The sequence below is a fragment of the Mauremys mutica genome, chromosome 19, assembly GCF_020497125.1.
Source record: "Mauremys mutica isolate MM-2020 ecotype Southern chromosome 19, ASM2049712v1, whole genome shotgun sequence".
Taxonomy (NCBI): domain Eukaryota; kingdom Metazoa; phylum Chordata; order Testudines; family Geoemydidae; genus Mauremys; species Mauremys mutica.
The window spans coordinates 26,333,760-26,350,831 of record NC_059090.1 but is presented as its reverse complement, the minus strand read 5'-3'; the positions used below and the strand labels follow the sequence as shown (position 1 = coordinate 26,350,831).

The 17,072-nt window shown below is 49.6% G+C and overlaps 1 protein-coding gene across 1 annotated transcript in view; it reads right to left on the bottom strand.

Moving 5' to 3' along the window:
• Nucleotides 1-1,828: 1,828 nt before the first annotated feature.
• PRPF8 (pre-mRNA processing factor 8) overlaps nt 1,829-17,072 on the bottom strand; it is a 29,132-nt gene continuing 13,888 nt past the window's right edge. Inside the window, exons 23-43 of the mRNA XM_044993654.1 lie at nt 16,824-17,034; nt 15,896-16,012; nt 15,565-15,812; nt 15,143-15,322; nt 13,678-13,813; nt 12,905-13,074; nt 11,210-11,339; nt 10,812-10,958; nt 10,278-10,438; nt 9,344-9,535; nt 8,396-8,633; nt 7,982-8,110; nt 7,203-7,316; nt 6,747-6,920; nt 6,157-6,350; nt 5,458-5,697; nt 5,215-5,356; nt 4,707-4,847; nt 4,421-4,560; nt 3,211-3,413; nt 1,829-2,223 (exon numbers count right to left, since the gene is read on the bottom strand). Of these exons, the coding sequence (XP_044849589.1) occupies nt 2,069-2,223; nt 3,211-3,413; nt 4,421-4,560; nt 4,707-4,847; nt 5,215-5,356; nt 5,458-5,697; nt 6,157-6,350; nt 6,747-6,920; nt 7,203-7,316; nt 7,982-8,110; nt 8,396-8,633; nt 9,344-9,535; nt 10,278-10,438; nt 10,812-10,958; nt 11,210-11,339; nt 12,905-13,074; nt 13,678-13,813; nt 15,143-15,322; nt 15,565-15,812; nt 15,896-16,012; nt 16,824-17,034 (3,562 nt within the window). The 3' untranslated portion in view covers nt 1,829-2,068. The remainder of the gene's footprint in view (nt 2,224-3,210; nt 3,414-4,420; nt 4,561-4,706; nt 4,848-5,214; nt 5,357-5,457; nt 5,698-6,156; nt 6,351-6,746; nt 6,921-7,202; nt 7,317-7,981; nt 8,111-8,395; nt 8,634-9,343; nt 9,536-10,277; nt 10,439-10,811; nt 10,959-11,209; nt 11,340-12,904; nt 13,075-13,677; nt 13,814-15,142; nt 15,323-15,564; nt 15,813-15,895; nt 16,013-16,823; nt 17,035-17,072) is intronic.

Here is a 17,072-nt window from a genome sequence, read left to right as displayed (position 1 = left end):
GCCAGGGCCCGTGGGGCGGAGCCGGGACGCCGCCCCGATGCAGGCGGCGCTTCCCTCGCGCGGCCCTGAGGCGTTCGGGCCGTTAGCGCGGCGCGCGGCGGTCCCGCCCCCAGCAGCCTCTCGCGCGGCCCCGCGCGCGCGCGCTGCTCGTGGCCGCGCTGGGCCCAGGCTGTCGCCGCTTGGGAAGCTGGGCCAGTCGGAGCTGGGGCAGGTGGGGGCGGAGACCGGCCAGGCTGGGCGGAGCGTGGCACAGTCCAGCCCTCGCGGCGGCGTTTGACCCGCTCCGAGTTACCCCCCAGTTCACAGGTGGGGCAGGGCCCCGGCCAGTGGCTGGGCCACTGGGGGGAAGCTGCGCTGTGCTCCAGCCAGATAGGCCACGTCTTCTGGACCATCCTCCTCCCTGGGCATCTTGTCCTGCTCAGGGCCAGTCGCGATGCTGCTCCAAGGCCTAGTCTAGGCCTGAGCTGGGCCCACCTCTCTTTGTCCATCCCTCCCCAGGCTCCACAACAACATGCTTGTGCCCACTTTCAAAGGCCCTTCGTAGCAAATCCCACCCACTCATTTCTCCTTCGTTAAAGCACTGTCAGTGCAGTCTCTCTCACCACCTTGTATTTCCAAACAAGCCCCTTCCTGCTCTCATACTGCCCCATGTTTGGGAGGACTGAGAATAAATGTGAAATTAAAGAATGAGTTCTCTTTATACCAAATTCAAGCAAATGTGTTGTAAAGAAAAGGCTTTCCTGCTACGTGTTAGTCAGGGCCTGAAAATAATAAGTTATAAGACCAGAGGAATGGAGTAGGGAGAATATCTGGTTTAAAAAATGAGAGACGGGAAAGCTTCTAGAACAATAGGGATGACTGCAGATGGTTTAAAATAAGACAAAGAATCGGGTCTTAAAAAGCCAACATGGACCTTCCCACCCCAGAGTGTTATCTTAAAAGTAAAGCTTATGCAAACCCCTATACAAGGCAAAAACTATTGGTCAGCAGGAAGGAGGGGAAAGAAGAGGAGGAAAGACTTTGGGAGAAAAGATTTACAACCTCCTATCTGGATTAAAATTAGAGTAAACTGTCTCAAATTAGTTGTTAAGAGTGGTGGTAATTGGCTATAATATCTGTTTAAGAATATGAAGAGTTATGAATTTGAGGGTTGTGTCAGACCCTACCTACTCATGCTGGAGCACACCATGATGAGATGGTTTTCCCTAAATTTGGCCAATGTGTAAGTAGACTGATCATATGCTCACAAATGCTCTCTCTGTATTGGATGTAGTGACTGCTTATTTTTAGAAAGTTTGGTGTTTATACAATTACTCTATTCAGCCTTTGGATTTAATAAAGGAATTTATGGTTAAGTTAGTGTTGTGGTAATACCTTGCATAAATAATCCCAACAGAGGAGCTCCCCATAAATATGCATAACACTACTTCACCATTCTCCTCCTCTAAGTCCCTCTTTAAAATTCCCCTTTGCTGGGATGCTTACAAAATAAAATTGACAACAGCTAAACTCCCACTGTGCTGATCAATATGGTCTCATTGTTTCCTTGTACTCCTGTCTGTCCCCATCTGTTGTTTCATCTTTTACTCAGTTGTAAACTCTGAGACAGGGACAGTTTCCTCCCCATTCGTACAATGCCTAGTACAATGGATTCCTGATCCATGACTAGGGCTCCTAGATGCTACAACCCTTAAGTAACAGGCACAAGCTTAACTATGCACAATTAAGAATCGTAGCATGAGTGACTTCCAAGGTCACCGGAAATTGGTGGCAGAGCCAGAAACTGAACCCAGCTTTCATACCGATGAGGCACAAGGACAATGTAGAGTTCCCAGTTATATAAAATTTATTAAGCCATTCTCCAAAATCACAAAGTACATTTGGACTGACACTTTACACAAATCCTGCCGTCAGTGACTAGACACAAAAGCATCTAAAGCAATGAACACTGAAAGGAATACAGGGGAATGCCTGCAGATCACTAACTCTTCTGGGGCAAGGTACCCACTGTTGAATATCAACAGTGCTAAGTCTTTTCTGTGTCTGGGTGAGTTCTGGGAGCCCAGGTCTATGCATAGAGATCCTCTCGGTCTGCAGAGTAGACCTCCCCTTCCTGCAACAAGGCGAAGTTGAGGAAGTGAGATGGGCGATGGACCTCATGGTAAAACTCCTTGGGATTCGCTAGCTGCAGCTCATACTTCATGTTGGGATCATGACGAACACCTGGAATTAAGCAGTCCCATTTCAGTCCCCATGCCTGAGACTTCAGCCATTTCCACCCACACAGCTTACCCTGTTCTTCATAACCCCCTGCAGGAAGCAACTAATCATGTTTAAGGTACAAGACTGATGTGATTAAGACATGATGAGCTGGACAGGTTTCTTTCCTCTTTAGCTTTCACAGAATCATTGCAAGCCCCTACTAGAAAAGAACTCTCACCTGCAGTTGGGTGGAAGTATCAAGAGACTTGAAACAGGGAGGGGGAAGAAGGGGGGGGAACAAGGCGTGTTCCCACACACAATGTCTTTAAGCTGAGCTCTTTGCATACATCAGAAGTGACTTGCATCTCTCCTGTCCCCCTGAAAGCTCACCATCTGCCATCCTTCTGTCCCTCTATTTCTGGCACTCCTTCCAAATCCCAGCCCCCTTCCTCATGCCAAGAGTTGTGTTCCCCATTCTTGTGCCATGCCACTCCTATTCCCCCTATTATTGTTCTTTGTGTGGGAAGTCATTCAGGGTGTCAATGTGTTAGATGCTATTAGGAGGATGCGCAGAGAGGAGACAGGGATACTGTTATGTTGGAAGACATTAAATGGTACCATCAGCCAGTTTGATCTACAGACAGATGTGCTTGAAACTGGCTCTACTAAACAGATGGCAGGAGCTCTGTGACCCATTTCTCCCCTTCCAGTTTTCTAATTTGCCTAAAAAAAAAATCAAAAAAATCAATAGGATTCTGCCCATTGATGCCTAGAACTTTCCCTGAAATTCTGGCCTTCATCAGATGAGGCATTCAGAAGTTACCATGTCACAGACAGACACCATGGAATTGAGTGTAGGGCTTTGAAAACTCAGTCAACAAGCTGCTCAGATGTGATACAGGGCTCATAGCACCAATAACATTCCCCTTCCCGTAACTGCCCAAGGAGGCACACAGCCTCCACTTCTCCAAGGACAGCCGGCTAAGGTCTGTGCTGGTAGGGACTCACCCATGAAGTTGTAGTTCCAGGATCCCTGTGCTGGTACCATGAAGAAGCCCAGGAAGCGGTCTGATAGCAACATCTGCACCCTCTCATAGTGGGATGGCAGGTAGCCCTTAGGGTTGTTTCCTTTGTCTGTGTTCTGCCTGCCCCACTCATATCCACTGGGAGTCAGTTTGTAGGCGGTCAGAGTACAGGAGCCAGGGGTAAAACTGAAGAGAAAGAAAGTGGTAGTGACCCAAAACTGCAGATCAGGTGAACCCTGAGACTGAAGGGAGGAAGCTAAGTGCAAATATTCCCACCCCCAGCTGAAATAATACTACCTCTAGCTCAGGGATGGGCAAACTTTTTGGCCCGAGGGCCACATCTGGGGATGGAAATTGTGTGGCAGGCCATAAATGCTCTCGAAATTGGGGGTTGGAGTGCAGGAGGAGGGCCAGAAATTGGAAGTTCAGGGTGGAGGAGGGGGCTCCGGGCTGAGGGTTGGGAGGGGTGGGAGGGACGAGGGCTCCAGCTGGGGGGGTGCGGGCTCTGGGGTGGGGCTGGGGGTGCAGGAGATTGCTCCGGGCTGGGACTGAGGGGTTCGGAGGGGGATCAGTGTTGGGGCAGGAGGTCAGAGCGCAGGAGAGGGGCAGGGATCCAGGCTCCAACCGGCGCTTACTTCAAGCAGCTCACAGAAGCAGTGGCATGTCCCCCCTCTGGCTCCTACGCAGAGGCGCGGCCAGGTGGTTCTGCACGCTGCTGCATCTGCAGGTGCCACCCCTGCAGCTTCCACTGGCCGTGGTTCCTGTCCATGGCACGCACAGAGCAGGAAAAGCCCCAGACCCCGCTCCCCAGCTGGAGCTTGAGGGCCGGATTAAAATGTCTGAAGGGCTGGCTGTGGCCCCTGGGCCATGCTTTCCCACCCCTGCTTTAGCTCATAGTCTAAGTGATCCACTTCCACAAAATGAGTGCAACATGTTGAGCCTGTCTCCTACACCATACCTCCCAGTCTTACCTTACTTTAGTCTAGGTGCTAAACCTGCAAGCACAAAACAGACTCTGATATCCACCCATGCTCCCAAAGATAGGCAGCTCACAGCATGCACATTCCAAACCTGGCCACAGCTAGTCTTCAGAGGCCTGGATTTAGATTATTTTTCCTGTATCTGGCTCAGGCAGCCCACAGAAGCCAGGACCCAAGGGATATTTCTAGTGAAGACCTGGCTGCTTTGCACACCTGCAGGTGATGATGATGGTTTTCTCCCCATCCCATGAGGGATTGTCAGCCATGACCTTGGCATGTGTGGTGACGTCCTGCGGCGAGAGCTGAGGGGACTCATTTGGTTGCGTGTGAATCCACCCCAGGGGCTCCATTTCCTAATGAAAGAAGGCTTGTTAGAGGCAGTGACTGGTAGGTGAGCTCACACACATTATAGCCTGTCTATAAATCATTTGAGTAAATGCTTTCCTTTCCCCAAAGCGGAATGGACCCCCCAAGTAAGGGACACAGGAATGAGACTCACCTTGAGGTACTCATGTTGCGGCAGCTGGCCAGGGAGATGCACCGTCTGATGAGTTCCCCATTGGGGCACCATCACAATGCACCGGATCTCCTTCACTTGGGGATTATCTGGAGGGCTCACACCATACAGGTACCCTGCAATCTAGAAATATGCACAAACATCAGTAAAATCCTTGGGTATTTTCCCTGTAAGGCCATGACAACAGGGTGCACCCACTCTACCTTGTGTTTCCAAGGTCAACAGCCCTTTGTTTGGGGATCCTCACAAGCAGAGGGAGCATCCCAATTTTTTTCAGTGGCAGAAGCAATTACTACAAAGAGTGGGGACATGGAGTTTTTGGAACAGAACTAGAATTCAACTAGTGTGTGTAGCACCATTACTGATGCTCAATGGAATTCACCACCACCTCTGGGCCTTAGAGAATCAGAGGCAGGGTTGCTCCTCCAGGACTGGCATGTCCCAGTGTGATGAGCTGGTTTTTAAATGTAGGCTTGCTACATAGACTCACTTGGGCCCTGAGGTCTGAGATGCAGATGAATTTCTTCAGCACATTCTTGGGAAGGATGTAGGTGTAGCCTGTTTCCTTGATGTCATCAGACGAGACATAGATGTGGTTTGTTCTCAAGTGGAGATTGGCAGCAGAGATTGCTCTGTGAATAGGAGATATTATCCAGCAGCTCAGTAACAGACCTCACCTGACTGCACTCATCCTTCCCACCCAGCACAGCAAGCCCCAGACCCCTTCCATTACCTGACTCGCCACTCTGTCTTGGAGGAGAAGGTCTGAGTTTCATAGTTGCTGGTCGTGGAGGTGATGATTTCATCACCATGCTTGTTAACAGTGCGGGTTTGCGTGGCCGTCAGCTGAGACTGCTCCTTGGTTTGCTTCTCAATCTCTGCAATCTGTTGTCTCTGCTGAGAGGGAGCAGAGATCTCCATCCCCAGGATAATATCGCGGATCTCCGACTGCGTCAGGGATGCCACATTCACACTGAAAAAGAAAACTCACCTGTGTGGCTAAATGTTCTAACATGTATTCCTGAAACACCCTCCCCCACTGAGACACGAGCTCACAGAACACTAGCTAGGGGGAGAGTGGAGCAAGACCCAGTTGAGGAGAGGAAAGTGGATCACGGACATATTGAGTGCAGCCTCCACCTCAACAGCGCTTCAGAAGATGCAGGCACAAATGCTCACACTGTACACATGCCACTGAAGTTTTGATGCAGACACTTCATCTTCTTAGCTGAAAGTGATTAACAGAAATAACCAGCTTCCCTGTTGGTCCAGGACTTCCAACTATTTGTGGGGGGAGAAAGCAGGGGAGGCCAACGGGCCCCCTTTAAGCCTCCTCTCTGCCAGGTGGAGGAGTCCGGTAGTACAGTTGTTACTGTAGCAGAGAAAGGGGTGGTAAGGGCTGGTCCTATGCTGACAGAGCTCTGCTGCTTACTTGTTCTTTTTCCCATAGTCAGCGAGGATCAGGTCCTTGAGCTGCACCTCCACCTTGATCCACTCCTCATCTGTCAGGGTGGGCCAGATATGGTGAGGCTCCGTTATGGTGGTCTTGTCTGGTTTCAGGATCACTTTGGCACGGTCGTTGTTTACATGCAGTGCCCGGAGAATCAGGATCAGACGTGAGAATGCCTATGGGAAGAGAGATGCAGCCATTCAGCAAGGAGAAAAGCCTGACATACAGGAAGATATTGGTGATTTACTCCTGCCTCAGGGGACAGTTATGTTGCAGATACAACACAAAGACAGTTCTGAAGTGAATTGTCATTGATGGAGAAAAACACAAGCACAGTTTAGTGCCACTGCTGGGACTGAGGCTTCCTGGCAAAGCAAGTCCCTGAATAAAGGATGGGGATCCCTGCCCCGTTCTTTGCTGCATGTAGCTGGCAGCAAAGCAATTTACGTCTAGGCAACCATCCTGAACCGCTTTGACATGCAGCAGTTGCAAAGGGGACCCTCACCTACGACTATCAACTATAATACAAATCATTTGCAAAGCAGCCATTTGGGGTGGACCCCAGACCTCACCGTGTAAGAGGAAATGGTTTTCAGCCAATCATCATAAAGGTTGAAGAGAACCATTTGGGGCTCAGTAGCCTTCAAGATGAGATCTCCAAACTTCTCAACTTTCAGGCAGGCCTGGAAGGGCAGCTGCAGCTCGGATCCTTTAATCACAATGTTTGGGAAATCCAGCAAGTGCACCTGGAGTTCAGAGAGAGAGAGAGAGAAAGAAAGAACAGGAAATAAAACCACACAAATTCTTCAGTATCTCCACCTGCCCCTATAGATCGTAGAACCCTGATCTAGAGCTCCACTGTGGAGCTGCTTAAGGGATTAATGCCTGTGCAACACCATATTTAATGCATTGATACAGAAAACTCACCCCTCACTTGCCCACTCTGAAGTAAAACAGAAAACCCCCTGCTCTATAACGTCTAAAGGATTTTATAATGGTGCCCATCCCCATAGTATCTGATCCTTTACCTCAAGTGGGTCCAGCATGCCCTTCCTGGTGACTATGATCTGCTTGGGCTGCTCCTCCACAGGGAGGGAGCGAATCAGGGCAGCCACTTCCTCAGCAGTCTTCCATTTGGCCAGCTACAGAGGAAGACAAGGTTAGAATACGATTGCACACACCACCCACCCCTTCACAGGAGAAAACAGCTTGACCTTTGGAGATGAGAGGAACCCTTGCGTAAGCTCCACAGCGTGGATCAGCACAGTGAAACACTCCTGTTAATGAGCGGGCTGGGCAATTACACCATCTCGCTGTGCTCCACCAGCACATCCCCAGTCCGGCTGGGGAAGTGAACTGATTATAAAGTCTAAGGGGAGTCAATTCAACCAGTCATTTTGTGACGAGCCCTCTCAGCCTCATGTCGCTGGCACTCCCTCTGTCTGGAGGCACAATCCACTAGAGCAGCTGTTGTGAGTGAACTACTTGCGAAACCCTGGTGCTGGTGGGGGAGGGCAGGCAAGTTCGGATTCCAGCCCATGGGCCCTGCGTAGCAGTGCAGGCTCTTTACACCCCCAAAAAGCCCAGAGCTCCGACAAAAATGCACCATTAACAGTGAAATCAAGGAGTCCTGTCCTATAGTAGAGATTGGGCTTAGATCTCACTTTATTGGGACTTCCCAGTGCTCCAGAGACCTATCAAGCTCCCACATGGAGGCGCCTCCTGCTCACTGTTACTAAACAAGTCTCCGCAAGCAGCTAGAGTGATTCCCTGGTCCACTGTCCCCTCCACGGTCCCTGGCTCTTACCTGGCCCAGACGCTTCTGTCCTGCCCACACAGAGGTATGGATGATCTTCAGGAAGAGCTGCCCAGTCCTGGGATTGAAGATGAAAATGGCCCCATTGATGGGCTTTGTGGTCAAGTTCCCTTCAAAGGTCTGGAAAAAACACCAAGGTGAAAATGCTAATGTGAGCTGTATGTGCTGGGACCAAACAGTGACAGGACAGCAAACACCTGTGTAATGAGTTCTGGTTCCCAGCCCCACATAAATGTAACAGCTTCTGTGTATGCACTGCACAAACTTCCATGTCTTTTAGTTCCCAGGCTCACCAGAATCCAACAGATTACGTCATCCCTGCCCCAGACTCCCCTAGGCACAGTACATTACACAGCCCTCTTTCCTATTCCCTCGTCAAAGGTTCCTCCCACCTGCCGCGCTCACCTTGTGAATGGTAACTCTGTACACGTTGGTGTCATCTACAAACCAGATGATCTGATTGGAGAAGAGCTCCCCATAGTTCTGGGAGGAGAGATAGGGTTCTGTGGGCTCTGATGAGTAAAGCTGCAGCCCCTTGCGGATACGCTCCCTCAGTACGTACAGTGCCGGGTTTGCCTTCATAATCTTGGCCATGGCCTGCTGAATCAGAGGCTTGCTTCCAGGGAACCAGTTCCCATAAGCACTGGGGAGGAAGCAGCATGGCACTGGGTCAGTAGCAGATTTCACCGCAACACCAGCTCAAGATCTGAAAGGCAGCAGCAGCCTTTTCCCAGAGAAGAGGCTTGGAGCACTGCCCCTCCCCACACAGGCAAGAGCAGATGCTGCAGCCATCAGCATGTCCCATAGAGGAGATGTGGTCCATCTCTGGCCCCAGCACACTGCTCTCCTCACAATGTCCTTGGGAGTTGTTCATCTGGCTACCCCTCCCTTCGCTTCCCCACACAATGACGAGGGGGAGCCACAAAGAGCACAGCAGTCCCCAAAGCAGCTGCAGCTGCTCCACTGGTGCTGGGGATCCCCAGGGAAGTGGCCTGGCCTTCAGAAACTGCTCCCCGTTCCGTTAGTGAACAGTTAGCACTGTAGACAGACATGGCTCCATCTTTCAGGCCCAGAGTGAGCCTGCAGAGAAATCCCCCCATTAAGAATGCAAGCGACCCCAGGACCGGGCCAGTAAAACGGATTTGCTGTGACACAACCCACAATTATTAAAAACTCAGCAGTTAGCCTCACCCCATTCATTGTGTGTATCCTTCCCACGCCACCCCCTCCCTCTCTGCTACCCTTAATGGCACAGGGCCGGCTCTATTTGTTCTGATGCATACCCAAGGCGCCCATGGCACTGTGAAAGTTTTGGCAATAAAGAGGTTGCAGTCCCAAGGCGAGGGGTCATACCTGTGCAGGTTATAGGCCAGGTCAATAGCAATGAGCACGCCAGTGGGGGAGGGGTAGATACTCATGTTGTCCGTGGTGTAATCCAGGAACTTGGCTCTTGCGTAGCGCTCAATGTCATGGGAGTCATAGTCGCCCCAGCGCAACTGGATATCAATCCAGTATTTCTGAGTGGTGGTACTGTCCATCACATCCCTGGGGAGTAGAAAAGAAAAACGGCCATCAACTCCTACCTCCCAAAGGGCAGCTGCAGCCAGACCTTGCTGCAGTTGTGGCATCACCACCCTTGGCAAATAGCACTTACTGCCAAGTCTCAGCACTAAAGCCAATTGTTAATTATGCAGAGGCAGCAAGACCCAAGTTTAGGGATACTTCATTGTCACATCGGTGCAGAGATGCCTGATGGGACAGTGATCTGAAGGAGATCAGCCTCAGTTTCATATTGGCTCAGATCAGGAAGAATTGCTATTGGTCTTACATTTAACTGGAAGGGGTCACCAGCCCCTGAGGAAAGTCTCCAGTGAGGGCTCAGCCACATGAAATCTGGGGTGAGGTGCACCTGTAAAGGTACCGACTCCAGTCCATATCTTAGGCCCCCAGGACAGCAGGGTCACCAGCAGCACTACGTTTAGTGCTGCAGCTCCTTTAATGTTGAGTGGTAGAAGTGAAGTGCTTCAGGGAGAGGGACAACAGCAGAAGTGGCACACAAGATGCTTCTGGCCACACCCTCTCTAGAAAAGTCAATGCAGATGCAGAGGAGGAAGAACATTGAATGTCCTGAACCAGGGCCACAACTGTAGCCAAGTCACTGCTGGTGGGCAGGCCTCTGTCCTACTAGGAACCCAAAGAGACCCTTGAATGCCTGAGGGACACGGGCTCCATGCTCAGCGGCTCTGCACCCAACAGAAACAGGGAGGAGAGACTGGACAGCACTTACTTGGAGTCTGCAAGCAGCGACGGCCGTGACACATTCCATTTATAGGAGGCAAAGAGGAGGATATCTGCACAGGAGGAGTTCATCTTATAGGACTTCCTGGGGTGGATGGTCTCCTTCTGCACGGTCTCAATCTCTAGAGCATCCAGCTCTTGATCGAACACCTGGGGAGACGGCGATCTGAATAAGGCAAAGAGCAGTGCACAGGAGGGCGGGAAGAACCCCCACCCCAGCAATAGCAGCAAGCACAGCACCAGGGAAAAAGCCAGCTGTGTCCTCTTGCCATCTCCTTCTGCCTGAGGTCACTGGGGGAGGTGCAGCCCTGCTGTAACTCCCATAGCAGAATAGATGCTAAATGATGGGATTTCCCTGGGCAATCTCCACTGCAGGTGGCAGGCTGTTGTAGGTTAACCCCTTGTTCCCCCAAAATTGGAAAGGGGCTTTCTGGGGGCACTGCTGGTAACAAAAAGCCTCCTTCAAACACCGCAGAAACAGAATTACACACATCTGCACCCCCTTCCTCAATGCCCCACTCACTTGACACAAATCCATTACAATGCTCTCGTGAATCTTTTGCCACAAGTGGGCTCGGAAGATCTGAATGAGGGAAATCTTCAATGTGGGGATCTTGCCATGCATGAAGATACCTGTCAAATCCAGTTGCACCTGAAACCCGACATACACCTGACAAGAGAACAGCAACCATGAGAACATGTCACATCACAACCAGCCCCAGGCCTGGGTGAGCCCAAGATCAGAGGATGAAGCCAACTGCTGCTCTATGGAGACATGTATTTTTACCAGTATTAGAATCTGAATGTTACCCTTTACAATGTGCTTTGAAGGACGGTGAGAATTAAAGAACTTGCCTCAAACACAACTCATCTAATTGTATTCCACAGAGATACAAGTCCATGGAGGAGGACTTTACTTACATTGGCTCTGTTAATGGTAGGAGACCACCAGAGGGTGAACCGTCTGTTGGGGATCTGGTTCAAACCTGATCTTTGGGCATTTGTCAACTTCTTCCACTTCATTGACTCCTCAAAGCCACTGGCCTTCTCCCTGAAAGGAACAGATGCAATCAGCTCTGTAAGAAAGCTATCCCTCCCCCGGGAAGGGAGAGTGGCTTACTCGCAGCGAAGACCATACATAGCACAGAGTTGGGAAATGTATGGTTGGAAAGGGCCTTGAGAGGTGCATCAGCACAGGGGGCTGGACTAGGTGGCCCTTTCAAGGCTCCTCCCAGCCTTGCATTTCTAAGGTTTTATAATCTTGTCCATCCCCCTGCCCTGAGTCAACAGTGTGACACGGCTGTAAAAAAGCAAACATCATACTGGGATGTATTAGCAGGAATGTTGAAAGACACGAGAAGGAATTCTTCCACTCTACTCCACGCTGATTAGGCCTCAACTGAGTACTGTGTCCACTTCTGGGCACCACAGAAGAGCAACAAAAATGATTAAGGGTCTAGAAAACACAACCTATGAGGGAAGATTGGAAAAATTGGGTTTGTTTAATCTGGAGAAGACGACGACTTGGGGGGGGGGGGGAGACTAGGACAGGAGAATAGTTTTCAAGTACATAAAAGGTTATTACAAGGAGAAGAGAAAAATTCTTCTCCTTAACCTCTAAGGATAGTACAAGAAGCAATGGTCTTAAACTGCAGCAAGGGCAGTTTAGGTTGGACATTAGGAAAAGCTTTCCATCTGTCATGGTAGCGAAGCACTGGAATAAACTGCCCAGGGAGGTTGTGAAATCTCCATCACTGGAGATTTTTAAGAGTAGGTTAGACAAACATGAGTGCAGGAGACTGGACTCGATGACCTCTCGAGGTCCCTTCCAGTCCTACGAGTCTAGAAGGCGTGATCAAGAGCACCTAGACCATCTCTAACAGGTTCTTAAAATCCTCCCATGATGGGCATTCCACAATGTCCCTTGAGAATCTATTCCAGTACTTACGAATTAGAAAGTTTTTCCTAATCTCCCTTGCTGCAGAATAAGCAGACTACTTCTCATCCTACCTTTAATGGACACAACCCTTAAAATATTCAAAGATTTAGCAGGTTCCTACCTCAATCTTTTCTCCAACCTAAACATTCTGTCCCCACTCCATCCCTTTTTCAACTCTCCCCCCCCCCGCATATGAGGTTTAGAAAACCCAACTTATTTTTGTTGCTTTCCTGTGGACTCTCCCCAATTTGTCCACATTGCCCAAAACCGGACGGAATACTCCAATCAGAGGCCTCACCAAAACCGGACGGAATACTCCAATCAGAGGCCTCACCAATACTGAGTAGAGCGGGACAATTGCCTCCTGAGTCTTAAATAAAAAGCACTCCTGTTAATACACCCCAGAATACTAGCTTTTTTTGCAACTGCACTATGTTGTCTCCATTTGTGATTCTCTATAACCCCAGATCCTGTTTAGCAGTACTATTGCCTAGACAATTATTTCCCAATTTGTATTTGTGCATTTGATTTTTCCTCCTTAAGTGCAGTACTTTGCATTTGTCTTTGCTATGCTATAATGAGACTCTGTTGGGGGACAGAGGTAGCATCAGCACTACACAGGAGAGGTAAATTTTCTGCCGAAAAAGTCTTCAGTGAATAACAGGGTCTTTCCTCACCAGAAGAGACCCTCCCAGGTTGGGAAGTAGGTTCCCTTGAAGAGGGTGTGCTCCAGGATCCCCTCCACTCCACCCAGTGCTTGGATCATATCTGTGCGGTAGTTGTTCAAGTTCCAGAGCTTCCCATCATGGCGCTGATGTGTCCACCAAAACGGGTTCTGTTTCAGAACCTGTATACAACAGAAGAAGGATGTCAGTGCAAAGAGGCTCTGCACCCAGCCCAGCTATTTAACCTTGCAGCACCCACAATGGAGATCTCACTAGAGCTAGGAACCAAGATGCCGGTGTTAATGAGTAAATTAGATGACCCACTGGTGGAAAAAGGAGGGCTGACCCAGAACGTGAATTCACAATGGACAAGTCAGCCTGGATTCAAAAAGATGTTTAATGGCTTTCTACTGGTCAGTATTTTAAAAGCGATCAACAGGGAGAATTTACATTAGGAAGCCAATATTTTGCAAAGAGTGCCACTGAGTCCACATGCCGATTCTCAACATCTGGTCACTCAAAGCTGTGTTCCGTATGCCCCTGCATACTCCCAGCAAGGAGAGTGCTGTTTAAGGATGGGGCAGGTTACATTTCCTGACTTTTTTCATAAAGGCCTTTAGCAGTCCCAGCTCATAGGTCTAGTTCCTTCCTAAAGCAGAGAGACCAGGAAACTGCATCTGCTGTAGTGCAAAGGGGAGAGGAGAAATAGGCTCCTCCACCGGGGCTGGCAGGTGCCTGCCACCCAGTAAGTTTCAGAGCTTCCAAGGGCAATTCCCTGTTGGTACCTGGTACTGTTTGAAGTCTGTCCTGACCCTCCAGCCTTTATCATAAGCAAGGGTGTGCCGGTCTTTCTGGAAGAGGGTATTAATGCGAGGAATCCCTCTGTCCCATGAGTCCTCTAGATCCTCCAGAGTCAGACGCCTTGAGAGAGAGAGAGATTTCAAAACAATGGATTTAAACCCAAAGACTCCAGCCAAATAAGGTCCTGGCTTCAGGAGTTCTTAGCAAGGGAGAGGTTTCTGCTACATAAAGCATCTGCAGGTTCATAAAGTATCTGCTGTAGGCTACTATGATCAGTAAAATTTGGACTTCAAAAAGCTGCCCCAACGTTTGTACCAGTGATCCATCCTTGTGCTGTTGCTCCATGATGAAAAGAGATGACACTCACTAGCATCAGTCCTTTCACCAGAGCCTCATGTCCCAGTGTTTCTCAAATGTGGCCACCAGGGCCTTTTCTTGCAGCCACAGCCACCTGAGCTGTGATTTTTTTTTGGGGGGGGGGGGGGCGGGAAGAGGGAGGGAGAGAGAGAGAGGAGAGCACAGGAACAGGGGTGCACAATGCAGTGGCCCCTCTCCCAGGGATGCCAGCAGCGGTGGGTCCCTGCCCCCCTCCAGAGAGAAGGACTCTGGAGGTGCAGGCAGCTGGCAAATTCCCCACTTTTCCAGGGGTAAGGGAGGCTGGCTTCGGCCATAGGGCTTTGTCCATGCAGCGGCACGCTCTGGTTCCCGGCTCACCACCCCCAGCCATCGTCCCTGGGCCCCGCTGCATCCCTGCCCACCTCCCCATTCAGGGCTTAAATTTGCCCCAGGGCTTATCGGGGCTGATTAAGTCTGCTGTGAAAAATATTAACAAACATACAAATATCACTTTTCACAGTAGAAGACTTACCAGCTACCAAGTCTTAGAAGAAAGAAAAAAAAAAGCTCAACCAAAAAAAGCAAAAAAAAAAAAAACCAACAAAAAGACAAGAACATGCAAAGCACCTCATTTGTGTTTCTATTCTGTTTAGGTCCCATAAAGAATAGAGACAACTGTAAATTTTTATTACTGAGTCTGAAAAAACCCTATATAAATAAATTACAATGATTTGGATATGTATATGTGCCTATTTCCCCCCCCCCCCCCAAAGCTAATTAAGTATTTTAGGAAAAATTGTCAGCGTGGCCATCAGCAGGAGTTGGTGGCCAAATTCTGAGGCCACCAGAAAATATGTTGTGAGAACCCCTGCTCTAGACTGTCTTTCTGCTAGGAAGTGTCATCCATGTCCCAGTTACCTTGCAGAGGCTGGCCCCACAACCTCTGGGAGATGGAATGTGCCATTACAGAAACCCAGCCTGGGCTCAGCAGGGCCTTTACGCTTGTAGTTAAGCAGAGTTTTGAAGACAAGCAGGGTCTCCAGGATTCTGCTTACACATCATTCCCTACTTTGCCCCACAACTAACCCATCTGAGAGCAGAGCGGAAACACACCTGTTCTGGGCAATAGCCTCCTGCCTCTTGAGGGCGTATTCTGCCCACACTCTCTGCGAGTCAATGAACTCACTCTCCCATGGCTGGATGTAGCGGTACAGATTTGGGATCAGCTGGTCTTCCTCATGGCTCATCCCTGAGCGGAAGTGAGTGATGCCAACATCTGTCTGCTTGGACCATCTGTAGCAAAGAGGCAGAGGCAACAAGTGAGGGAGGGTGGTAGATCGGTCATGGCTAAGTACACCAAGGTCCTGATGGAGATGACAGATCCCTATAAACAGGGCACAAAGGTTAACGTACAGGGCAGAAGGTCCCAGTAATACCCTACAAATCCTGCCAGAGCCCCCAACCACTAGTGGCATTCTTGGAATAATTATTTCCCTTCCCATTCTCAGAATCTTGCACAGAGCAGCGTGACTCACCTCAGGTCAGACTGGGGGATAAGAACATGGCCCATGGACAGCATGCCCAACCCCCCCAGCTCTTTCGGGGTGTAGAATACCACGGGGGGGAAGCGGCTTGGCATCTTGGAGTTCAAGCCGATTTTGATTCGGGTCTGAATCTTGTTCTCACACTTCACCAGCAGGTCAAGCAGCTCCTGCGTGTTTACAACAGCCTCCCGGAAATATGTCATCAGACCAATCAGAGCAGTGTTCCATTTGTTCACAATCTAGAGACAAAAGCAAAGGGTCATCATCTCAGCAACTCCGGCCAGTGCCTAGAGATAGCCACAAAAGACACCCTCCTTGTTACCTTTGTGAAGGTTGTGGAGCCGGAGGCCATGAGTATCTGTCTCACTCGGTTGTGAAACCTCTGCATAGACTCATCATCCACACGCAGAAAGCACTGAGCTGTGCGCTCCTTGGTCACCTGCAACAGCAGCACATGGACAATCAATTCAACTTAACTGGGAGTCCCCTATCCAACAAACATAATGAGGTGATTTTCACCCCTCTTACACCATCACTGAAAGGTATCACAAACACCCGCTCTCTCCAGAAAGTGTAGGGGGGTGGCGGTGAGAACTTTAGGAGACTTCTCTGCACTCATACTGCAGTTAAGAAGTTACCTTCCATGGCACCAGCACAGCTTCTCTGCTCTTCAGTTTTCATGCCCACCCACTTTCTAGTTTGCGCCAAGATCCATTCACAGACCCTTAATCTCTTCTGGACAAGAGCTAACCCAGCCAGCCACTTGGCTCTAGCATACGCACTAAACACAATTAACCTTAGCAGCCGATGCTCTAGGCCAGAAGTGCAGAACCAGCAGCTGGCCAGAGCATTTTATAAGGTCTGCTTCAACACAGTATACTAATGGCCAAATCATTACTGTCTGTCATCATGTTTACATCATTTTAGCTTACACACTTGTGTTTTTATGTACAACATTATCTAAATACATACGAAACAAGCTGAACTTAAAATAGCAACCAATAGAGATGACTTTAAATCTTATTAAAACATGCAGAATCTGTTTGACCCACACAAAGTTTATTTGGCTCTCCTGAATAATAAGGTTGGGCACCACTGCTGGCTACCTCTATTGCCATCTCCAAGGGCAGCATGAGCCCAGCAAATCAGTTCTACTCAACCCACATTAATGCAGGGCATGACCACCATCCACTCTGAGCCCTGCTCTGGGATAGATTGCTGTTCCCAAGGCTGCCAGCCACATTCCCTACCTCATTCTGCAGGTTCCACACACCATCCTTGTGGGTGAACTCCTCATAGCTGGTGCGGCACTTGGGTAGGATGCGGCACTCAAAGCCACACATGTTGAACAGCAGGTTGGGATTGTCCTTGCTATAAACAGATACAAAGCTGTTCTCCCACTGCACTGTGGTGACTGAGCGAGGCAGGCGGTTCTTAATGTCCCAGAATACAGCACGGCCACTGAAAGGCAAAGAACACAGTATGAGCCCTGGCTGACA